This window comes from Piliocolobus tephrosceles, chromosome 8 (genome assembly GCF_002776525.5).
Source record: "Piliocolobus tephrosceles isolate RC106 chromosome 8, ASM277652v3, whole genome shotgun sequence".
Lineage (NCBI taxonomy): Eukaryota > Metazoa > Chordata > Mammalia > Primates > Cercopithecidae > Piliocolobus > Piliocolobus tephrosceles.
In genome coordinates this window covers 130587969-130613528 of record NC_045441.1, presented here as the reverse complement: position 1 = coordinate 130613528, position 25560 = coordinate 130587969, and the positions used below count along the sequence as shown (strand labels likewise).

Sequence of the window (25560 nt, the reverse complement as noted above, 5' to 3'; positions counted from 1 at the left end):
TAGAGAGACAACAGTCATAATGCAGTATTTCCATTTAAAGGGTAGAAACGAAAAAAAGGAAACTGCCCAAAGTACACATGCACGCACACCCGCACACACACATCACAGCATGACTCCAAGGCTCCAGTCTGCCCAGGGAGTGCAGGTGCGGCTGGGGACAGGGTGGCCTCTTGTTTCACTGGGTGTAAGGCAGCTGGAAGGTAAGACTGGGTTGTCTGAGCATCCACCGAAGCGTCCTTTCATTGATGCAGATCTTGCCTCTCAGCATGTTCTCTTCCCTTCCCACCTATGAAACATTGTCCAAAGGTTTAGCAGCAAAGAGAAAACGTCCTTCTCAGTTTGTTTTCTCTTCCACTTCTTGTGTGTTGCTGGTGGGCTGGGAAGGAAGTCCGAACAGGAAGAGCAGGAGAAGAAGTGATTCTGAAAATGGCCTCAATGATTTGGTTACATTCTAGGAACTAAGGGCTTTGTTACCCTGTGATATGACTGGTTAGGGGTGGCGTCCTCTCCTGTTGGCCCAGTGGGTGGCACTTCCTTCTCTACAACTGTGCTGCCTCAGACCCCTGCCACTGTCCCTTCACCACCCCGTCCTCGCCAGTGATGGGGATCAAGATGCGGTCGCAAGTGGTGGTGTTCGCTCTGTCTTCAAGAGACCATGAAGCCAAAAGTCAAGAACCGATGGAAGAGCCACAGGATGGAAACACTTTCCCCATCTCAGAGATGAGGCAACACAAAGTCCGGCGAGATGCAGGTGCCTGAGCCAACTCAACTCTACCTTGGCACTGGCATCGTCTTGATTTAGTTTAGTTTTGTTTTATATATGTATATTATATATATATATATATTTATATATATATATGTATGTATGGGTTTGTTTTTTAGCACACTGTCCCATTCTCGGGTCTGGATTTAGGGCAGTTGGTCCTCGGGACAGGTTGAACAGAAGGGGCCAAGGTACAGAAGAATCCCGAGATGAGTGTGAGGCCCAGGCCCCCCCATGCACAGAACATGGACCAGCCATAGCCATGGCTGATATCATCAGGGAGTCCGTACAAGTAGCGTGGGTAACGTGACAGCTCAAAGTTGATCCCGGCCACACAGGTGCACAGTGAAATGATGCAGAAGGTTCCTGGAGGATAAGGGAAAAGACACGGGGTGGGAAAATGAAGAAGGAAAGGGGAGAGGAGAGGGAGAGAGAAAGAGAAAAGTTAAGATTATTACATTTTCAATTTTTTTAAGGAGGAAAAATGGGAAGTCTAGGTAAGAGCAGGTTACCACCAAGGCCAATATCTGGAAATATTCATGGAGAGGAGAATAATATTAAAGGATCACCAGTTCATGACTCTCCAATAATGGCCCACTCTTGGACACACTTGGGAAGTCTCTCCTTTGGGAAGATACTAAATAGATATCTCGTGAGCATTTTGTGTGGGGTAGAGTGAGCAGAAGCGCATTCAGTTCATTTTCCTAAAGCATTTTTAATTCATTGTATTTATTTGGAGACAGGGAAAACACCTCCTGTTTGCTACTTCTTTAAAGAGAAAAAAAAATCTTTTTCTTATACATAACGACTTACTCATACAGTATTAGGTTTTCCTTTAATCTGTTCACCAACAATTCTTCCAAAACCTGGAAATATTTTCCTTTTTCCTATAAGACATTTCCCAAAATGTTCTCTCTGGAGTGCTAATGCTATGAGATCCTTTACAAAGTGGGAGGGAGGTAGAGTCAAAAGATGGGGAATCCTGCTCATGACTTCTCACCCATGAACACGCATCATCCACATTAATATTAAGGTAACTCATCTACCCTACTTTATGAGGAATTTCACAAACTTATTGATGATGGGACGTCTTCTTAAAAATATTACTCATATCAGTCTCTGATAAGAAAACTGCTATAAGAGGTAGAATGATATAAAATGGCTTAGAATTGTAAACCCATTTTAAACTAATACAACAAGTTTTTGGTGTGCCTAAAATGAATTTAATAACTTTCCTCTGGATTTGCTGTGTTATCTGTTCTTTGTGTAACCACTGATATGAGAGGAATGAGCAGAAGAAGGATGTATAGTTTGGGAAGGCTGGGCTGGATCAATGGAAGGAAAAAAAAGGAAAAGCATTTTTACAGGGAAGGAACAAAAGGAGGTGCATTCAATTTTATATTTCTTATTAAAACTCTTGCTTTCTAACAGCCAAGTTTCTTTAAGATTGAGCCTTGTTTCTTTAAGAGCTAGCCTAATTTTTTTCCAGAAGCTTCCTGGAAGACAAGGAAGAAAATATAGAGTGGAAGAATGAGGCTCACAAGCTCGTGATAATTTAAATGGCCACAGTTGACCCTAAAATAAGTATTAAGTGCTATGTGCTAGGAACTATGCTAATGATATAGTGGCTAAAAATGAATTATTTAGGCAGATAGTGAGGGTAAGGAAGTCCTCGGTAAGGTTTTTCCTTTTAATAAAAAGCAGCCCCCAAATCATTTCTTTGAGCAAATGAGCAGCCTGTAAAATTGAGCTGCAGACATAGAGAAGCATGCTGGAAGCTTGCACGGGTGCATACCAGCAGTTGTGCCGATAGGAAAAGGCTACCTGGGAGTTAGGCATGTTCAACATGGTGGCTGCATCTTCCCTTTTCTTTGTCAACCACATGAACGGTAAGGAGTAAACAAGATGGCGCCCACCAGGTAGAAAATCCGTTTGCATAATGAAAAGATTAGGATGGGGTGGCCAGCTTTATCATGCCCTATGTAAATATCACACCTGGTTCAACCAATCTTTGAGCCCTATGTAAATCAGACGCCGTCGCCTCAAGCTAGTCTATAAAACCCTATGCACTTCGCCACAGACTGGAAGTCCCACTTGGGCGCCCTTCTCTCTCTGCGAGAGAGAAAGCTATTCTTTCTCTTTCTTTTGACTATTAAACCTCCGCTCCTAAACCCACTTCTTGTGTGTCTGCGTCCTCGAGTTCCCTGGCGTGAGATGACAAACGTTGGATAATTACCCCAGACAAGGATGCTGCCTCACTGAGTATGTGGCGTGTATTGAAACCTTAATTCATAAAACAACTCTTAAGATGTGGGTTATATTATCCCCATTTTACTGATGAGGACAAAGATCACACAGTTAGTAACTGGCAGAGTCAGGTTACAAACTCAGGCAAGCTAGTTCCAGAGCGTGCAGTCTCATCCACTGTACTATTTACAACTGGTGCCAGACAAGGTGAATCATTTCACAGGTTTCCCTTGTTGCACTAGACCTAGGTTCCAGATGCCTTCTCCCTCACTCGGCGTGGGTTAGGGCAGTTTATCGTTTTGGAGGACTCAAAGCAGATCGCTGAGCCCCACACCCACAGTTTCTGGTTCAGGAGGTCTTGGGTAGGGACCTGAGAATTTGCATCCTGAAGAAGCTCTTGGGACATGCTGATGCTGCTGGCTCAATGACCACACTTTGGAGCTATAGGATTTGAAACAAGTTTTTACCGGAGAAAGATAAAACTTAATTGGCCAAAGCCCAGATCACAGAGGAAGAAATAAAAACGGATAGTACATGTGAAAAATGATCAATTTTACCAATAACCAAAGAATTGAAAATTAAAAGCATAATGATAATCTATCAAATCAGCAACATGGTGTTTTATTTTGTTGTTGTTTTGCTTTTTTTTTTTTTTGTTTGTTTTTTAAAGATCATCTCCAAAACTAGTAAGGGGGCAGTAAAATAGATCATCCGATAGACTCCAGCGGGGAGTGTAAGCTAGTATTTCCTTGCAGAAAAGTGATTTTTAAAATACTCATACCTTCATCCTAGTAATTTCATTTTAAGTTAAGAAAATACTCCCACCTGGGAACAAATATTTAGGCATGGACATGTGTAAGATTTAGATATGAAGACGTCTATGGTGAGGGTACATTGAGGAGTGGCTGTGGGAGGGCAGACCAAATGAAGCCCCAGATACTGGGCAAGCACTGTTTTCAGAGCTGAGAAGTTTGAGCCTTATGTAGGGTCTAGGCACTTTGGTGACTTCAATCCACATTTCCAAAGACTAAGTCAGAAGTGTAGAGAGCAGCCCAGAGGTAGGGAGACCAGTTAGGAGGTTGCCGCAGTCATCAGGGAGACGGGGGAAGGGTCTGGCAAGGTGGGAGCAGAGCTGGGAGCTCCGAATGGCTTAGTGGATGATTGTTTACTCAATGATTATTTGTAGAAACAACTGAAGGTGACCTGGGCACAGTGACAGTATGACTAAAATGTATTTGTGTCACACATGTATGCATTTGTATTTGTGCATGTGTGTGGATGCATTTGTGCATGTGTGTGATGCACGTGCGTTGTGCCATCAGTGCTTGTGAGAATAGTACTCCAAACTTGTGGGAGTTACAGAACATCAGAGTTTTTTTCATGTTGTGCACTAGGGCCAGACTGAATTCTCTGATGGTCCCCAGGTTGGATTAAGTCTCAACCTAGACTCCCTGAATCAGAGGGTGGGAATCTATAGCTTTTACAAGTTCCTCAAGATGACTCCTGTTGGTCAGCCTGCTTGAATCCTTGTGTGGGGCAAAGGTGCTTTGTATCACCTGGAGAAGTGATTCCAGGTGGGTAGAAGCAGGGGCAGGAGAGGAGAATGAGGCAGCCTGCAGGACACAGCCAAGGCAAGAGCAATTGCCTGGGGTGAGAGAGCAAGAGGAAGCTGTGTCTTGGCGTTACTTTCAAATAAACCAGATTCCAGCAGACCAAAGCCAGCCTGCCCATGCCTCACCTGCTGTGGATGCTTCCAATTGCTGGTTTGTGAACCTATCATTGGATGTGTAATGCTATAATTTACTAAAATTTAGATTTAGGACAGAAATGGGGGGCAGTGAGGTGAGATCAGGTTCAAGCGACCCTTGGGATGTTCAAGACATTTGGAAACATGGGTCTGGAGCCTGAGAGAAAGTTCTCAGCCAGAAATGTGGAATGAGTCATCATCTCATAAACTGAAGCTGTGGATGGGATTGAGGTCACCGAAGGACTTTATATAAGCTGTTTCTACAGAGGATACTTAAAGAAATGGAGAAATTTCTTCTTATCAAAAGCCATTCTATGCTGGTGAAGTCTAGTCATTTGTTCTGAGACAGGAGATTGACCTCAAGGAAACTGTGGTCTTCCCAAGCTGACAGTAGCTGATGAAGCTGAATATACATGATTATCATGGCATATTAAACAACTGGGCAGGCAAGACACAGAGGATGTGGCTGATGAATGGGGAGTGAAGGGATAAGGTCCAGGTGGACCTAAGTACCAGTAGAAAATGACTCGACTTCTTCATAACTTTCCTCTTGCTGTTCTGCTATACTAACGGAGTTGATGAGGAATCTTCCTGCCTTTACTTCCTGTTGGTTGCTCTGTAACTGTGGAACCTTTTGAAATTCCTTCTGTTAGCTCTTGTCAATATCCCCAAAGATGGGAAAACACTTTTATGGCTCCCACTTGAGATGGCCCTTAACGTAGACCATTGATACAACTTGCTCAGAAATTCCATGTGTCAAAGAGGGAAGAGTTGGAAGAGGTTTGATTAATTTCCATACATGCTACTGTTTTCTGTTATAAGTAAGGGTTTATACGTTTTTAATATATACATTTTTTGAGACAGGTTCTCATTCTATTTCCCAGACTAGAAGGCAGTGGTGCAATCATGGCTCACTGCAACCTCTGCCTCCAGGGCTCAAGCGATTGTCCCACCTCAGCCTCCCTAGTAGCTGGGACTACAGGTGCATGCCACCATGCCTAACTAATGTTTAATTTTTTTGTAGAGACAGAGTTTCACCATGTTGTCCAGGCTGGTCTCGAATTCCTGGGCTCAAGCAATTCACCCACCTTGGCCTCCCAAAGTGCTGGGCTTATAAGGATTGTAAGTGTGAGCTACCACACCTAGCCAATAATTTATATTTTTATGTACCTCTTCACATAGAAGTTCAAATTTGAAAATGTGTACTAATAACTAGAAATAGATAAATGTAGGTGCATAGTAGATCCTCGATAAAGGGACTGAATGAATAATGCGGTGCCATTCCTACTCAGCACCATATTCTGACAGTTTAAGTAATGATATGCTTTGACCAACATTGACTGAATCCCACAGAGAGGGGGACAAAGGGGAGACATATGGGCAAGGGCCCTGACTGACACAGATTTCTGTCTAGTGTGATGAACGCAACTCTCTGCCTAGGGTTTGCTGGCAAACTGGGGAGTGTGGGGTTCAAAACTCCTCCCCATTGACTAGCTGAGGTTAGGGGGCAGGTCCTCTAGGAAAATATTTTAAATGGCTCTGCTGGAAAAGATGTCTCAATTAAAGGACAGTAATAGATATTACAACATGGGGAACTGCAACCTCCTCCATTTACCCAAAGTGCAGCAGTCCTTTGTGCAAGTGGCACAGGCCTGGGGAGAGCTACTGATGCAGATGAGGGGGCTTCTGCTCAGAAAAGAGTCCGTATGCATCCCCTCTATGGGAAAGATAAAGTCCTGCTCTCCCCAGCAGGAACAGACCATGGCCTCTGGGGCTAAGTCTTCGGGATCTGTCACTGTATTTCACATGAGCATTTATTGATATATAAGTGAGGATCGAAGAACTAGAATCAATAGTAATAACGCATAGTCATATCTTCTTAGGAAGGCCCACTATGAACTGGGGTTTGGGCCCCATCCCAATCAGACTCCAACACTAACTGTAGTCATGGTGTAACAACAACAAGAAAAGAACTCTGCCCCCAGCCCTTCCTTTGGGAGCTGGGCTCTGCTGTGTGCTGCACACACTGGCTGTAAGCAGTGCCAGGCATAACACTGGCCAGGGCAGGCATGACAGTAGGAGTGGTGGCTGGTGGTAAGCAAGGTCAGGTCTTGGGGAGGGGCCATTGGTGGCATTGGTGGCATAGTAACTGTGATGATGGGGAAGGAGGGAGACATTCCTGTGGCTGTGGGTACCTTAGTATGCAGAACAGCAAATCAGCAAATATTTGTTGAACTTCTATGTTTGGATCAAGCTTTATGATACATGCTAGGGACATAAAAGAAAGAATAAGACATGATCCCTGCCCTTAAGAATCTTTAATTAATCTAAAATAAGAATTAATCTTTAATCTAAAATAAAAAGCTTTTTAAAAAAGCTTATACTCTAGGCAGGGATATGAGACATGCATAAATGAAAAGTTGAAGATGAAGTGAAAATAGTATCAGACTGAGGCTGACGAGACCTGAGTTTGTTATCAGCCCTGAATGGTGGGTCCGTCATCTGTAAAATCAGGAGCTGGAGGAGAGGACTCCCCTCCCAAGTCTAGTAGTCTCTAGGAAGAGCATGAGTCATAAATACCCAGTAGCAACTGGTAAGTTATACTCAAATACTGACGATTATGCTGGGTCGGGGAGGGTTTCCCACAGGAATAGGGTCTTGAAGGAGGCACAGGGTTTCTGCAGACCATAAACAGAAAGGAGTCCCCGCCAGGTCTGGAAAGCATCCCTCCTTTCACCTCAGTGCCCCATTGTCCTAGGGCTCTGTGCCTGCGATACGACGGCACGCTCACAGACAACCCTTACTACGCCTCTAACCTCTGAAAGGCTTGCTGCTACCCTCTGAGTCATGCTTCTGGCATTTCTCACACAGACCGCTGTAGCAGATCACTGGAGTCCCGCCTTTTAGTTTTGCCCTCAAAGAGTACCCAGTGGCATTTTAAAAAATTAATCAGATTATGATTCTCTGTTGCTTAAAACCCTCCAATAGCTTCCTATCACACTCAGAGCACAATCCAAATGCCCGTATTCCTGTATCCTGTACATCTGGCCGTACCTGAGTGCATCCCGCCTACCTAGCCAGCCTCATTTATCACCCAGACTCCCACCCTCCCTGCACTCTGGCCACACTAGAGAGCATTCTGTGTCTCAAGCCAGTGAAGGCTGCCCTACTTCAGGCCTTTTGCACTGGCTGTTCCTAGGCCCAGAATGGCCATCCTCCAGCTCTGCTCAGATCTCAGCTCAAATGTCATTCTCTCAGACACTCCCTGGCCTTCTTCGGAAGCAGCACCTCCCGCAGTGGTTTTCAAACCCTGATCCATGGAGGCATCTCAGGAGCTGCCACTGGGAAGGAGGGCAGGAAGTAGAAGAGACTCCTAACCCTCTCTTTTCTTTGGCCAGAATAGCTTTGGTTTGATCTGTTTCCATGTGAAATTTCATTGGAAGAAAGAGTTCTAGTGACATAAACATTTTTGAAAATCATCAGCTTTGTCCATCTGCGAGGGGAGCTAAGGTAGGTCATTGGAGGAACTGTCCTTTGGATGGCAAAGTCCAGTGGCTGCTCTGTGGGTGGCAAGGCTGTGCCTTTGGCAGAAACAGCAAATTGTTCTCAACCCTCTTCCTGCTGGTTTTGGAAGGGACCTGAGACTCCTACTCAACCCGGCCCTCCAGGCAGCTAGCTGCAGCCAACCAGTCGCAGCTGGTTGGAATGAGAAATGAAAACTAATTACCCTTTCTGTGCCAGAACTCTCACTGGCATTGGCTCAGAGTTCAGGAGTCCACTTAGAAGAAGGGATGGCACCACCCCAAGTAGCTGCAGGCTGAGAGCTGTGCTGTTAAGACCTGCTGACATATAAGCAGCAGCACCCTGCAGACCCCTGAGCTCCGCTGTCCCCGTCTGTAAACACCTGTGAGTGGGAAGGCATGGCTGAGGTGGGGAACGGGCTGTGTAAACACACATTCTTCCTTGTGTTGGCTCAAAGGCACCACCTGCTTCCTTTGATGGCTGTCCCCTCCTGAAGCTCTTGCAGGAATCACATCTACAACGTCACCTTACAACTCCCATCTCTGAGCCCTTGTCAACACCTGGCTGGAAGAGGGGAGGATAGTCTCAGTGCTCCGGACCTGCTACTCCCCCAGGACCCCTCCACACTGTGAGGGTGAAAGCCAGTTGCATGCCCAGATTGCTCACTCCTTGTCACAGCACCAAACATAGCTTCCTCCTCCATCTCCTTCACGTTCACATTGCTGCTATCCCCCATTCATATTTCCCTGGTTGCCAAATATTAGCTTCTAGTTTTCTTGCTAATTTTAGTTTTTTGACTATCTGACAACTTCCTCCTGCTTGGATATCTCTTCCCTCGGTTTCCAAGCTGCCCTGGCTCCAGGCTTCCCCCTCACTCCTTCCCACCCTCCACTGGTCTTTCCAGTCCTGCAGTTCCCAGCTTTCCTCTCTCCCCACATCACACGTCCTTGCTGGCAACATCCTGCTCTCCTCTGACTTGAACTCGCACGACTGGTTCATGTGATTATTTCCTTCTTTCTCTACCCCATCTCCAGGGACACGTTCAAGGTGTTCCCTTGCCATACACAAATTTTTAGTGCTACCTCCATAAGCCCAAAGTTCCGTAAGTTCCTTACTTGTTTTATTCCTTCAAAGTCTTGCTTCCCTAGTAGGGTGACCAACCATTCTAGTTTGCCTGCAACTTGAGGGAAGATGGCCCCTGGAACGTGGGACTTTCACTCCTAAAATTACAAAGTCCTGGGCTAAGAAAGTCCAATCAGCCACGCTCTCTGCTGTTTCCTCACAGTCCCGCTTTCTGCTCTGGGGCCAGTAGGTAGCGTCGTAGTGATGACATCAGTGAATCCCTGCTTGAAAGTTAGAAAGCACCACCGGGTAGCCAGAGGAAACAGAAACTTGGATCCCTGGAATGTGTCGCTAATGTTAGGCAGTGCCAGGCAGGGATAGCATTGTTGGGGAGCAGCTAATTCTTTTGTCACCCTGAAATGTCACCAGGGAACTATTAGTCAGCCAGCCCAACAATGGCTCTTTCCCAGTACCACCTTAAAGGTTAATAACCAAAATATTTCTGAGTTGATATTCAGAGTTACGGAGCTAACTCCCTGCTCAGCTCACTCTGAGTGCTAATTGCAAGTGTATAAGGTGGACAAGGCGGTGCTTCCTGTCTGCTTGTTGCTGGGTTAGCCTACACAGAAAGGGGAGGCTAGAACATGTGTTTCCACTCCGCTTGGGGAATCTCAGAGAAGCCACGGCAGTCATGACACAGCGATGGACCCTGTGGAGAAATAGCATCAAAATTGAGGCCTCAGGCTAGGCAGCAGAAATGCTCTTACTAATTCAAGAAGCCGTCTCCTAGGAAACCGAGGCCCTCACGAGGCTTCTCATGGAGATTCAGGGCAGTTACACACTGTGTGCACAGGCATTTGCCCAAATATCTATTCCTTATGTGACCAAGTTGTGCCCACAACTTCACTGGTGCACAATTTCTACAGGTTTCTAGAGCCAGATATCCATCTGTGTGACAGTTTCTGCTCCCGGGAATGAGGAATGGTGTCTGCAGGTCCCCAATCCTGGCTTCCTCCCTTGTTGCTATGTGGTGACAGGGCCTCTGTTCTGACTGGAGCCCTACAGGTCACTGCAAGGCAGGCTCTGCAGAAACACCCACGTGGGTGTGCGTGTCAGGGAGGTCAGAGAAGCAGCAGCCAAGTCCTCCATGAGACACCTCCCTCTATCCGCTCTCCAATCTTTAAAACCAACAAGAAGCAAATCAGCAAACAGAAGGAGAGCACCTCCTCCTTCCACAGTGGCACATCCATCCTGGGAAGTGGATGATACAAAACCCTGCCTTTGCTTAGATTAAATGCTTCAGCCGCATTTAGCTCTCGAGAGCACTTTATAGCTTTGTTCAGACCTGCACGGAATATAAATTACTGTTGAATTATACACGATTGCATCATCAGCACTCAACAGGCAGGTCACAGGGTTTTACATCAAAGGCGCCTTAGGGATTTGTCGGGATAAGGCAGGGGAGGGTGGATGTGTTCAGAAAGAGAACATGCTGAGAGGGATGGGGTTGGGGCAAAAATCACTGATGATTCTGCAAGCTGTGCAAAGGCTCTAGGCAGACACTGCCAGGAGTAGAATTCGGGAGTCAAGCCTCTGGGGCAAGCAGGGTTTGTGTTCCTGAGGTGTGAGCATTCCATAGCAACACAGCATCCCAACTCAAGCGACTATAGGGACTGGTCCATCCATAGAGGCTGGTCTCAGTTCCAAAGAGAGTATGTCCAGAGTCCTATCATAGAACCTGGAGTCTTCTCCCTTGGTTTTTACATATCTACGGATGGCCATGGAAACACAGGAATTTTGCCCTTGAAAAATTCATATGTTGAAACCCTAACCCCTAGTATTTCATATGTGACTATATTTGGATATTGGGCTCTTAAAGAGATAATTAAAATGAGGCCATTAGGGTGGGCCCTAATCCAATTCGATGGGTGTCCTTATAAGAGGAGGAGGTTGGGACATACAAAGAGACACCAGGTACGTGCACACGCAGAGGGACGGCCTTGTGCAGAGGCAGAAGAGGGAGGCCATCTGCAAGTCAAAGGAGAGAGGCTTCAGAGGAAACAACCCTGTTGGCACCTTAAGATTGGACTTCTGGATTCCAGAATTGTAAGAAAATTAATTTTTAATGTTCTAGCCACCTGATCTGTGATATTTTGTCATAGCACCCCTGACAAAGTAATACAACAGGTAAATATACAGTAATTGGCTTATTAATATTACTTTGCAACACAGGATGAAATAAGAATATCTGTGTGGCCAGACCTTGTGGCCATCCTGTAGCCAGAACATGCATCTAACATAGCCATAGAAAATAATAGCTGTTAGGCATCTTGTGTTCTTTTTTTTTTTTTTTTTTCTCTCTCCATCTAATCTCCCTCACCCAGGTAATTATGCTCACTTCCACTCAGCTCCCATCAATCCACTTGTTCTTTTGGGTGTATGTTTAGATTGGGTCACAAGATCAGTGGCCCTGGTAGCCTCTACACTGAAGCTAGAGCCTTAAAAACTTCTGAAGCCATCCCAAGGGCTGAGCAAATAGAAGGGGACATTGGCAGGGTGTTCAAAGGGTTTCATTACAATGGGAATTGATTAAGGTCAAAGTGCCATTGTCCTGTCTCCTGGACTGGAGTCTGAAATTCTCATCCTCCCTGCAGTCTATACGGAGTCTTTGAAATTACCCGTTATGGTCTAATCCTAGTCTTGAATCTCCCAAGGTATCTTCCCCAAGTATGCCTAGCACGAGATTATCCACACTTTTATGGAACCTTTAAAACTTTTATGGTCCGAAACAGCAACCTACCAATGAATTGCACCTCCTATTCTCTGTTTTAGTTTGTGCTCAGCTAGCCTGTGAATTTCTCAAGAACTGGTGTGGTGGTGGTGTCTCCTTTAGTATCACACACAGCACTGAGCATTCAATCTCTATCACTTGGACAAATGGGATTTCTAGGCTGTGCAGCTTATAACTAAAAATATGAACATTGGCCAGGCGTGGTGGCTCATGCCTGTAATCCCAGCACTTTGGGAAGCCGAGGCGGCGGATCACCTGAAGTCGGGAGTTCAAGACCAGCCTGACCAACATGAAGAGACTCCATCTCTACTAAAAATACAAAAGTAGCCAGGAGTGGTGGTGCATGCCTGTAATCCAAGCTACTTGGGAGGCTGAGGCAGGAGAATTGCTTGAATCCGGGAGGCAAAGGTTGCGGTGAGTCGAGATTGTGCCATTGCACTCCAGCCTGGGCGACAAGAGTGAAACTCTGTCTCAAAAAAAAAAAAAAAAAAATTGAAACCTAAAGGGGAATGAAGTAAACACACTATACCTTGTCCCCTCATTCCCCTTTCTTAAATTGTTATGTAATTGCTGAGGTGTTTGTGTATTACATTGCTGTGTTTGTGTGTGTGTGTGTGTGTGCACATGCACAGGTGCATGCACCCTTGCACATACACACCTTCCTTGTGTTTCAATGGACACCTTGGATTTCAGAAAGCAGTTTTCTTTTTTTTGCAGGAATTCAGCATCAGAATAATACCCTCTCTGCAGGATTATTTTGAAGAGCCATGATAATGAATCAGAAGAGTTAAAATTGCTTTCTACATGTAAGGTATAATATTAGAAGTGGAAAGCTTTAAGTGAGATTGAAGAAAAATTGTTCTCAAGGACAAAAAAAGTTTGCTGTTTTCATCTCCATCACCCACTCCATTCTCCTTCAATCCCACCCCAGGTTTGTAAATGCTACCCTGGGAGCAATTACTCTCAAAGGAGAACAGAGGAAGTGCTTACTCACGACCCTTCATTCTGTGGACTTTGTCAGAACCAGAAGCATGGAACTTGGAAGGATCTCAAGATACACTTCTGAGACAGACCCTCCTTGGTAATGGAACTTATCTCCTAGATCCAAGAGTTTACAGCCTCCAGTGGGGGTACATGATGACATTGGTGGGTCTGTGAAGAAGCTGGTTAGGCTCATATCTCAACCAGGATGGGAAAAAGGAACTAGCCATAAGAGAAGTGCTGGAAATAGCTGTAGAATGTGAGTTGGGGACCTTTTAAGAAATGTTTGCTCTCTTACTTTTAATTCATTATTTTTCTCAATTATAACAGTAATAGGCCGGGTGCGGTGGCTCACGCCTGTAATGCCAGCATTTTGGGAGGCTGATTGGGCAGATCATGAGGTCTAGAGATTGAGACCAGCCTGACCAACATGGTGAAACCCCACCTCTACTAAAAATACAAAAATTAGCTGGGTGTGGTGGCGCACACCTGTAATCCCAGCTACTCAGGAGGCTGAGGCAGGCTAATCACTTGAACCCAGGAGGCGAAGGTTGCAGTGAGCCAAGATCGCACCACTGCACTCCAGCCTGGGCTACAGAGCGAGATTTCATCTCAAAAAACAAACAACAAACAAACAAAAAGTAATAAAAAGTCGAGAGAAAAGGTCGCCATCCATCTAGAAAGGGATACATGACTCGAATAGCTGCTGTCCTTCTTCCTACTTGACTTCCCCACCACTTTCAACCAACACTGCCAACAGTTTGGTGTGTACTCTTTCCATTTTTCTTTCTGTTTGTATACATTTTTGTAAGTTTTACACCTATAAAATCATACCTACTCTTCTGTATCTAGCTTGACCACTTACTGTGCTTTTGATAGCATTCCATGCCTATACATCAACTCTTAACCACGAAATACATTACACTGTAGGCATGTACCAAATTTACCATTCCTCCACACTGACGGATGTCTGCACAGTTGCACATTTTTCAGTATTACAAAGAATCCTGCAGTAAATATCCAAGTTGAGGACCTTTTTTAAGTGCTACAGAGGTTCTGACCCTGGTTTCTCTGGAATATAGAGCTGTCATTGATGGTGACACCACACTTTCTTATTAAATGACTGTGAGAGTGGCATTTTTATTAGTTTTAATCTACATAGCATACGCTCCTTCTTTCTTCCTTTGGTTAAAACACCACCACTATTCTTTCTTATGAGGAAGCCATTCTGTAGTCACAGTGATTTAATTCAGGCACAGGCTGAATTAAGTTCAGCCTCAGTTTCTGTATCTTCTGTATCTCTTGGGGTTGCTGTGAGATTATATAGATCTACACATGTACACACATACATACATATATACGCCCATGAAAATTATATATATACACATCTTTATACGAGTATATATATTAGGATACATACAGCAAATAAATTATGTAATTGACATAGCCATCCCAAGCTAAATAATTTGCTGAAGGTCTCAAAGCATGTGACAGTTAAAACATTTGATTTTGCTGTAAAGCCTCAAATTATTTGGCTGCAGAAATATCTGAGAACCATCCATTCCACTTGCTTCCACTGCTTTCATTGAAAAAACAGTCCTCCAGGGGAAGTAACCTCTAGCCCACTCCACTTGGCCCACCTGGCCTTGGATATTTCACATTCTGTGAAATGAAAAGTTGTGAAGATCTGCTCTGAGCTTTCTATGTAGGATGGGAAGGAGAGTTCTGGAAAGGAAATGAATTAAGAGTGCACCATCCCATATTTTTTCCAAGTGAATCTTTGCAGCTTCTTATCTATCTGGGCCTTGGTTCAGAGCTGAGAGTTAGTGGGATCCAACTGGCTTCTTAACTAAACTGAGAGTGGCACCTACAGCTGTGCAGGAAGGAGCATCCTCAAGCTGTGATTAGTGTGCTTCCAAGAGTGAAGCCACTTAGAGTGTGCCATCTTCCTGCCCCTGCTTTTCTTCTCTCGCCTTGTTCTAGCCAACTCTTTCTGGTGAGTGACAATGGTCCATGGAGCAAACTTGGAGAATCCGTAGGGCAGAGGGAAACCTTGCCCTGGGTTTCTTGCTGGGGAATGAGACTTACAATAATACAGAACTTCCTGCAGACCTTTTCTGGCACTGCATCTTCCTGGTTGCTCCGGCCATTCATCTTCTAGTACCATGCAAGGCTTTTGCAAAGAAAGCTGCATCACACCCCCAGGGCTGGCATGAGGCCCAGGACACATAGATCTATCATTGCATTTGAATTCCTGTTTTGGTAGTTGTAAGGTTCTCTTGACCAGGGGTACATCAGGACAGCCTGTACCAGCTTCCTGGTAGGGGGGCTACAACATACAGGGGTATGGTTTTGTGGAAAGTGTACACTACTGAGAATCAAAAAACCTGGGTTCTGGTCCCATCCTTGCCCACAAGTAGGCAAATAACTTCATCTCTCTGGATCATGATCCCTTTAACCATAAAATACAGGGGTAGGACCAGATCTCTATGGTCCTTCTTTTTCATCGAAATGATCCTACGACTCTAGGTATTGGGGTAAGAAGGTGCCCTTCTCTCTGACTTGCTCTAGGACTAGCTGTCACTTATTTTGTCAGACATGAACTATCTGGAGAGAGGACACTGCTTCTCACCTCCTGACATGCACAGAAGTGCTGGTGGATGAGACCATTAGATGTCATTATTTGACATCAATGTGCATATGAGGCTCAGCTCTAAACTGCCTTGATTCTAAGCATGGAAGGATTGGGCCCCAGCTGTTTAAGTGTCTGGAATAAATTGTCTCCTGAATGAAATCTCTCTGGTTTCTGCCCTATCTGATTCAAGCCAATGCCATGTTAATTAGTAGAGGGAGAAGCTTGGGGTGGTAGCCAACAGATCAGGCAAGCCTGCCACCTGGTTTGGCTATGTTTCCATATGCCCAGCACATTTGTCAGCTTGGCCCTGGCCTTTCTCTGAGATGAAAACCTAAACCCAAGTGAATTTTGCATGCTGTCACCCCACCACTGGGTCACTGAATGCATACATAGCTTTATATGGATAAATCATTTGCACGTAATGTTTATAATATGATAGACATTGTTCCAAGAGCTTTACAAATGTTAACTCTTTAATCCTCGAAGCAACATTATAAGGTTTAGATGAGGAAAATGAGGCACAGAGAGGTGAAGTAATTTGCCTGAAGCCACACAGTAAATACTACAGCCAGCATTCAAACCCACGCTTTAGCCACTTTTTAGGTTGCCTCTCATCACAGCAATTTCATGTACATCTGTATTGATTGCCTCTCCAGTTACACTGAAATTAATACAAGCAGAGAAGCTCTCTTCTTCTCCAGTAGGACCCTAACATGGTGGTGTTTAAATAAGATTCATCAACTAGCTGGTGAGATTGGAAGAAGAGGGCTTATCATTATCAAATGTGGTCCCAAGGAGGTTCTGAGGGCCCTTCAGTCTCAAGCCCAGTTGGTAAAATCTGACCACTTCATAGAACTAGGGAAACCTATCACAACCTGTGTACAACTTCACACATTATTAGCGTCAGGTAGAAGGGTGACTTCTTCTGAAGGGACATGAGTTTTCCATTAGGATTAGGATAGAGAGGTCAACAAAGGAAATGAATCAAGATCAGAGCACTAAATCTCTTTCAATGAGAATCCCTGTAGCTTCTCAACAGGTCAGGGACTAAACCAGTGGACAGGGGAAGCTGGTGGTCAGACCCAAAGGAGCTCAGCATGGATTTCAGCCCATCAGAAATGTCCTCTTTTCCCTTCAGGCCCTCCCCCCAACTCTCTGCCTTGGGAATGGGTCTCTACCTGGCAGCCCTTTTAGCTCTATTTTCCTCTCGGGGATTTATTCGAGGACTGAGAATTATTCATTCATCTTCCATACCCCCTTCTGAATTCAAACTCTAATGAGAAAAGAACCACAGAAAGGAGTCAGATGAGGAGAAATATACCAGCTCTGTTACTGACAAGGCTACAGTGGCAACTGTGGCTTGTTCCATTGTCCCATGGCCACAGTCACGCTCCCCAATACTTTCTCTCCAGGCTTACATTTTAGGAGGGAATATTTGAGTCTGTAGAGCAAATACACTCACCCAGAAGTGTTGACTCTTATTGGTGGGTGGAAGAAAGGAAAGGAAAGGAAGGAGAGGAGAGGAGAGGAAAGGAGAGGAAAGGTCCCCAAAGTGGCCTCCTGAAACTGGCCTGGGTCTTGGGCCCTGACCCCAGGAAGGCTGACCACATGGAGAAGTGAGCAAGGGGAGGGGACCTAAAGGGTGCTGGGCCCCACGAGCTTGGCCTCCTCTCCCACCAATCTCACCATTGGAGAAGGCAGTCACTTCTCCTTTGGCAAGTAAGGCCTTAAAAGGTGGAGTCTGTATCCTCCTAAAGAGAGGAGACAAGTTTCCTACTTTATGGCATGAGGTCTAGGTGGAAGGCCGAGATGAGAAGAGAATGGCTGCCCCACTTCCCTTAGCCATGCTAACTCAGGGACTATAAAAAGCTGTGAGCCAGAGGCTTTTGGGAAATGTGATTTTGATGGAACTTATCAGAAAATGTTAAGAGCTGAGCCAGAGGGGTAATTACATTAATTATTATCTTAAATAAATTGTGCCTGGGAGTGCAGCAGACACTTCAAGAAGAGATTCTTAGGTTTTGCTAGGGTGGCAATGGGAAGGACACAGCTCTTGACATTCCCTATTACCCAGGGTCCAAATTGGAGGGTCAAATATCATACAAGATTTACATGTTAACTTTGTATAAAGCTGCTTAAGCTTCTTTCTTTTTAGATAAAAGGGATTTTTTGCTTCATTCACAACAGAGTTTAGTTACATAGGGATATATACAAATGGAAATCTATTAATGACATGTGAAATCCTAAACTAAAATGAATAAATAAAGACTTGGCATACTGCTTCTGAAAAGTTGTCAGTTCTATGTCTAGGAGCAGTTTCCTTTGATAGATGGACATTAAAAGCCCTTCGAGTGGCAATGAGAAGAATGGGGTATTCCTGCTTCAGCCTCAATCATGAGCTCTCCTGCAAGGCCTCTTGACTTCCCAGGAGAGGGAGGCACCCTTTGTCCATATTCCCATAATGTGCCCTGCTACAGCACTTGTCATGGGCTGCTCTGAGCACTTATGTGACTCTACCACTTGCCTGGGCAGTCTTTAAGGACAGGGACCATGTAAGTTACTATTTGCGTGTCCTAGGTATTAACACAATGTTTAGCACACTGTAGGTATCCAATCAATGTTTATTTAGCTGAACTTAGTTTGTAAAGCAGACACTTAAGAGTGTGATAGAGTTGTTTCCAAATATTTGAAAGACTTGGAGGAAAAAGGCACTGGCTGTAATTTATGTCACTTTAGCAGAAAGGATCCAAGCCCAATAAGTAAAAGTTACCAGAAGCCTTAAAATAAAGATGAGCAAAATAACAACTGGAGTCACCCACAAGGAAGGGAGCCCCTGCTACCAAGGAGGTTTTGACTCAGAGGAAAGCTAGGAAATGACTAGATCTCTACTGTCCAAGACACTCACAATGAGGCAAGTACCATCAAAATGGAACAAAGTGAGGTCTGAGTTCAGAGGAGGAGTCTGGGTCTAGGTAAGATCATCCAAAAAGATTTCTAGAAGATGCTGACTGTAAGTTAAGCCTTGACAACAGCTTCAGGCTTCAACAGGCAGAAAAGGGTGTCACAGAGGCAGTGACAGTCAGTGGCTGGGGTGACTGGAACACCTGTGGCTCATGGGCCTGTGGCCAAGGCACATGAGACAAGATTATGGCTGACATTCAACTCCAGGCTGGGGACATTGGCCTTTATTCTCTTAAAAACAGGGGGCCACAAAACATTTTTTCATCAGAGTAATGACATAAGTATATTTTAGAAAAACAGTATGCTGTAAAGGATGAATTTAGTGGAAAGCAGGGAAATGAACATTTATAGAGTGCCTACTCTCTGCTAGATTTTTAAAAAATATATTAACTTGTTTTAGCTACACAACAACCCTACAGGGTAAGCAGCACTATCTCAATTTTACAGATGAGAAAATGTAGGCTCAGTGGTTGGCAACTAAGTGGTGGGACAGAGATTTCTGCCAACGGCTAAATGACTCCCAAACTACTGCAATAGTACTAAGGGCCCAGATGGCACTCAGGGAATGGAAACAAATGAATGAGCTGCAAAGAATATTGCAAAGGAAATATTAGCAGATACTGGCAATTGATGGAAAGGTAAGGGTGAAAACTGAAAAGTGGAAGATGACTCAGGTAATAGACTGATCTGCAAGGAAGTGAAGAAAACAAGTTCATTTGCTGGAGGAAGGGAAAGGTCGGAGCAGACATGTGTTGGGTGCCTACAGTCAGTCAGGCGCTTAGCATGTACTCAGTAAACATAAAGCACATGCACAACATATATAGAGAAAGGACAAATCTGGGTCAAAGTATGTTTGAGGTTCCAGAAAGGTGGAGATGTCTAGAAAACATTTTTAAAACATGAGGCCAGAGCTCAGGAAAGACTGTTCCATAGACATGTTCCAGATTCATTCGTGCAGAGATAATCATCACCGTGATGGTGTGTGTTGTTGACAAGGGGACATGTTTTTAGGTGAAAAGCAAAGAGAGTCAAAAGCCTATATTTATAGGTAGAAAAGGGCAAAGAAAACAGAAAAGGCAAAGAAAAAGGAAAAATCAAAAGTGTATTGTTATAGAAGAAAAGACATGAGAGTTTCACGAAAGATGGAGCTAGGTCAACCCTAGTGAGGTCAGGAACAGGAGGGTCAAGGACAGGTGACAGGTGAAACAGCCAGGAGTAAGCACATCTCCAAGAAACCAGCTTCCAAGACAGGGCAGGAACAGAGACTCCAAGAGATAAAGTGGGTTGGTAGTGAAGCTCTAGAAGTAATAAGTAAGGATTATCCTTTCTGCCTCATGAGCCCCAAGCTTTGCCGTTTGTCTTAAAACACATAAAAATGTTCATATATCCAGCCAAAGAGACTCATTTTCCTATTTCTCTAAGAAATATTTTTATGAACAGAACCAGCTTCCTCTTTCCTGCCAGCCCAAGAACACTGCCCTTCGTGTACCATGCATGACGAGGTGGCCATGTGGAGTCGTCTCTTACCCTACCAGGTCATGAGCTGTTTGAGGATCACAGCTGTGTCAGTAAGTTACTGGTTATTTGGAAGACAGTGCTGCATAATTAAAAGCCCCAGCTTCAGAATCAAACAGATTTGAGTTTGAATCCTGGCTTTGGGAATGATGTGGCTGAGTACCTTGTCCAAGGTGCTTAAACTCTAAGCGAGTGCTAGGAACTGCAAAGAAAGTAGGAGTCAGTGCTAAACTGAGCACACATTATTAAAAATGAACGAAGTGCTCCCTAGAGCCAGGCAGGGTTTGAGCATTTTGCACATCAACTCATTTAATTCTCATAACCACCCTACAAGGGAGGTATGATTTTACAGGTGGTGATACAGAGGTGTATAAAGGAGAAATCTGCCCAGGGTTGTAGAACTTTTGAGTCTGACTCCAGATAACATTCATTCCATCTGGCCTTGAGGCCTTTGTCCACACTTCGGTAGCAAAAGTGGCTCTATTTTGCCTTCCTGACCTGTCTTCCTCCTTCGTACCCCAAACAACATCTGCCTGCCCCTTGCTGGTGGGAGTGGAGGAGGACCCTCTGGCTTATGGCTATGAATGAATGCATGTGAGTAAGCCTGTGTTTTAGGGGCCTGTCCCTTTACCCCAGGTGGCATTCCCAGTAACATTCTATTTTCTCCCACTGTCACAGGAACACAAAAGTAAGACTGGGTACCAGTCTGAAGACCTTAGATTAAGACTCCACCATTTACTTAACTGCATGACTCCAAACTTGTTTCATGGCTCTCTGGGTCTAGTTTATTATCTGCAAAATTAGGATGGTAATGCCAACCTTAAAGGGCTGCTGGGAAGATGAAAGGGAGATAATGTTGGAACAGTGTCTACTATTGACCTGCTATAGGTTGTCTTCTCATCTTCTTCCCTCTCCACCTCTTCCATCTGCCTCCTATGGGGATTTTCAGGTCAAATGAGACCTTATCCTCCCTTTAGAGTTCTGTGAATTCTAAGGTGTTACCCAAAACATAAATGGCCCCCTTTCCTCCCTTTCTGGGTGACCACAAACTTCCTGCCCCAAGAATGGTAGATGGATGGATTGGCAATGCCCTCTTTTCTGCTGAAACAACACAAAATTCTTTTGCACTTAAGGGTTTCAGTCCTGAAAAAGAAAACAGCTAATTTATCTCTTATTGATCCAGGTGTCAGGCTCCTCTCTATAATTGTGAGCAACCCTGAGGCAGAGATGGGTTTGATTTTATTTTCTCTTCCACAGCACCCAGGACGTAGTAGGTACTTAACAACTGGTTGTCCATTTCAGGAATAACAAGCATTGGGCATGTTCAAATGGTTCACTAAAGTGGGGATGGGCTTGCCTCCTTCACAGCTACATCTCAGAAGTCCTTGACCTTTTGATAACATCCATAGATAGGGTGAGTGCATTTTCCAAACCCCAAATCAAGACACAAGGTATAAGAAATGATCTAATCATAGGAAAGTATGTTTGAAATCAGGACTCCAGAAAGTCAGGGAGGCACAGTGGCTTTGCAAAGGCCATCATTCCCCAATTATTTCAGACATGGTGAGGAAACACAAGCCATTTCCCACCTGTCCCTGTTAGGATGAGTAGGTACCTCCACAAGAGCAGAATTCATTTACAGCTCAGGGACTGTGTTCATAGATCCTCTCCAGTGTAATGCTTTGAGACCCTCCCAGAGTCCCTCTCCCCTAGGTCTTAAAGGCCCCTGTGTTGTAGAGACTGCTGAATCGTTCAGGCTTGCCAGGCTTCACCCACCTCCTCTGCAGGTTGCATAATCCGCAGTGAGGTTCAGAGAGGCTGCCTGGGCCAAGGTGTGCCTGGCGGCACATGGTGGGGGCTGCTGCTGAGTCCTTGCTCCCTGGCTCTCAATCTGGGCCAGTACTCTGAGTCTCTGGTACCCAGAGGGAGCCAGGCGCCCTCCCTCCTGTCTGCACATTCTGACTTATTCACTGAGAATGTGCTCTCAGCCTGTCTCAGGGGGATCCTGTGTCTGGTCTGGTCTGGTTCGGTTTTCCCTGGTGCCTGGTGGCTTCAGTTCCATCCTCCAGGCTCTAGACCCTGTAGTACATCTCAGCCATCAAGGAGTGGAGGTGACAAGGAGCCTCAGGAGGGCAGACAGTGCCCCCGTTCCTTGGGTCAGGCTATTTTTGGTCACTTCTTACCTGTCTTTAACCCCTCTACTCTCAACCTCCCCCCACCCCTGCAATCAATGCCCCCATCCTCAGACGACAGGAGAGAGAAAATTCCTCTTCACTTTGACCTGCTTCTCCCTCTTGTGTCCTGGGAACAGCTTTTAAGCCTAATAGGAGGAGTCTCTTCATTTACTTCAAAAACCAGCATTTTTCTTTGATTTGTGACTTGTTTCAAGGGTCAGAAGCTTGCCTGACAAGTTCCCTTTCTCTGAAGCTTACAAACCTCTGTAAGAGCATCCCAGAAGAGCCACGGGGAGGAGACTTCTGAAATTACCTTAGAAATGACCTAAGTTTCCATAGCAATCCAGCACTGTGGAGCCATCATCACATTCCAGGGTCTTTCTGTTTTCACTGAAAGGGCTGTTGGAGGAATTGGCCCCTTCTCGACAACCACTCCAGAGGTAGGGATGGTCTTCATCTACCCTGTCCCTCTTCTCTCTTTCTGCCCACCCTCCTTCTGGCCCACCTTGCTTGTCTGTCCATGGTATGGAAAAAACAGACCCCAACTCAGCACAGTTTAGTGATTCCTACCCCAGAGAAGACAGAGTTTTGTTAACGCTGAGAGGAGGAGACCTCAGGGTGTCAGGGTCCCAGACTGAGCCTGGACTGTATTCACTCAGTCATTTGGACATGTCCAGCACAGCTGTGGTGGTAGAGGCAAGCCAGTCAGGAGGGCACTGGGCTGGGGGGAAATCACTCATCCTAAGTGAGAACCTAAATTGTCTACCCCACCCTCAGTCTGGACAGAGAACCAAAACGTGACCTTACTGTCTACAGGAACATGCCTTTGCTATTCTGCCATCTCCTTTACATTTCTGGGACTGTCCTGTGCAAGTAAATGATTTGATTGTTTCATTACAGGAATTTTCCAAAAGATCCACCAACACTTTCATCAACAGCATCAACTGACAGCGTGTGCCCCAAGATTCTCTGAATCCCTGGCCTCAAAATCTTCACCTTGTGGTTCCCACCAGTCCAGGACATTATCGTTATTCTTACCCAATCATTATCGAATTATTCATACCCAGCGTTAATCACATGTCCACATTGAAATAATGGCTTTAAATCAAACTTCCGATTCTCAATAAATTCTGATCTTGCTCCCTCCCCTGGAGGCCCTGCCGAAGTTTTGCAAGGTGCATTCTCTCTTATTGCAGAAAGCAATTGTCTTATTAACAGCTTTACCTGATTAACAGGTTGTGTTCTCAATATCTGGGAAGTAGCTTCTGACATAAGGAAAGAGGCACATGCGCTTTTTGTGATTATTCAATCATCAAAGGCAAGCGGTGGTCTTAAGCACAGCAGACTGGTTAGGGAGAAGGGGGTTTACAAGCAGAATAGAGACTAGTTCTGGTTTCTTAAGATGTCTGGGAGCCTCTGCAGCAAAAGGCGTTGGAGTTCCGGGTTCAGGGCATTTAAGTGTGGGACAATGCTAGAGGCAGAACTGGCTTCATGGGCATATGATCTATGCAGTGGCCCACTTGCGTGGATCCTCTACTGTTGCTGTCTTGAAATTCTTAATCATGTTTGAACAAGGGGTCCTGAGTTTTCATCCTGGACTGGGCCCCACAAATTGTATAGCTGGTACTGGCTAGATGGTGCGGCTGCCCCTGCAACACCTTCAGGGGCACATACCAGCCCCCCAACCCTTCTCGGGCTTCCCCTGATATGGACAGACACAGCACCCCACTCACTGGAACCGGAGTGGCAGGTGGAAGAGAGGCTGACGTGGCCAGAGAGGCTGATAAAAGTCACACAGTATCAAACAATTGCCCCGGAAAGAAGCCCAGGGCAAGCCGTGAAACAGATAGAGGGCAGGGCAAGCAGAATGGGGATGGATGCCCCTCAGTCCATCAGCCCCTGCCCACACCTCTGAGGCTCTTCATGATCTGCTCTTGGCAGAGTCATCTCCATCCCACTCTGCTCCCATCATGGTCATCCTCTCGCTCAGCTTCTTCAGACCCAACAAACTCAGTCCCCTCCCAGGCCCCTTCTTGCTGCTCATTTCACCTGGCATGATCCTGCCCCAAGTCTTCTTATGGCTTCCTGCCTCCTACACTCAAGCTCTGTTCAAACATCACCACCACTGAGAGGCCCTCCACACCCTCTCTAACAACAGCCATGCCCCCATCTCTATCACCTTCCCAGCTTTATTTTTCTTCATAGTTCTTATCACCTAACATCGCACTATATATTTATGGCACTTGCTTTCGGTCTGTCTCTCCAACTTAAACGCAAGCCTCATGAGGACTTTATGCTGCTCTTCCCAGTATCCTAGGTGCCTCGACAGTGTCTGGCACATAATAGGCAATCAGTATTTATTGAGCAAACAAATAAATGAATGAGTAGGGGTGATCAGTCAGAGAGACATTATCTGTCTAAAGATTTCTTCTTTTTCATCTTGATGGCATGTAGTGCATTTGTGTGGCGTTGGTAGTGATGGGATGACACTGCTCAGGGCAGTGTCACTAAAGGTGGTTATTTAAAAAAGAAGCATTTCAGTAGCTAAATAATAATAATACCTAAAAAGGTATTGAGCACAATGCCTGGCATTGTTGTGAGCCCTTCACATGTATTAACTCTGCAAGTCTCACAGCTGTGCCTAAAGTGGGTCCTGTTACTGGACCTCTTTTATAGCTGAGAAAATTGAAGCAAGGCATGAAAAGTGGATAAGAAACTTTCCTAGGGCCACGTGGCTAGTCCAAGACTCTTTTGGTCCTGGACTGGTTCTCCATGACAAAACCGTAATTCCCTCTTCAACTGGATGATTCTACTTAACTAGGACTCTCACCCCCAATCAAGAGGCAGAGAATAGAAGGCAGCTCATGTGCAAGTGTAGGCAAGGGTTGGCTCTTCCCAAAGAAACTCTCTGAGAGACCTTCACCAACCATCCTCCTTTGCATCTCCTTCCAGGGGCTGCTCTGAATTAGCATTTCCATCCAGAAAGCCAATGACAAAGAATCCTCCTGCCCTGGTGAACATGTGGCACGTGGCTTTCCTGAAGGCTTGGCAGGCGAGTGATGGGGCACTCTGATGTGGCTTTTAATCGCTGACCAGATTTGGATTCACAGAGCTAAGGCTGCTCCCTGTTGTCTTCTGAACCCCATATCTGTAGGAGGGGCA

The 25560-nt window shown here is 45.3% G+C and overlaps 1 protein-coding gene across 1 annotated transcript in view; it reads right to left on the bottom strand.

Annotated features, from left to right (window-relative positions):
- Window positions 1–807: 807 nt before the first annotated feature.
- TMEM178B (transmembrane protein 178B) overlaps window positions 808–25560 on the bottom strand; it is a 394534-nt gene continuing 369781 nt past the window's right edge. Inside the window, exon 4 of the mRNA XM_023184952.1 lies at window positions 808–1129. Within this exon, the coding sequence (XP_023040720.1) occupies window positions 879–1129 (251 nt within the window). The 3' untranslated portion in view covers window positions 808–878. The remainder of the gene's footprint in view (window positions 1130–25560) is intronic.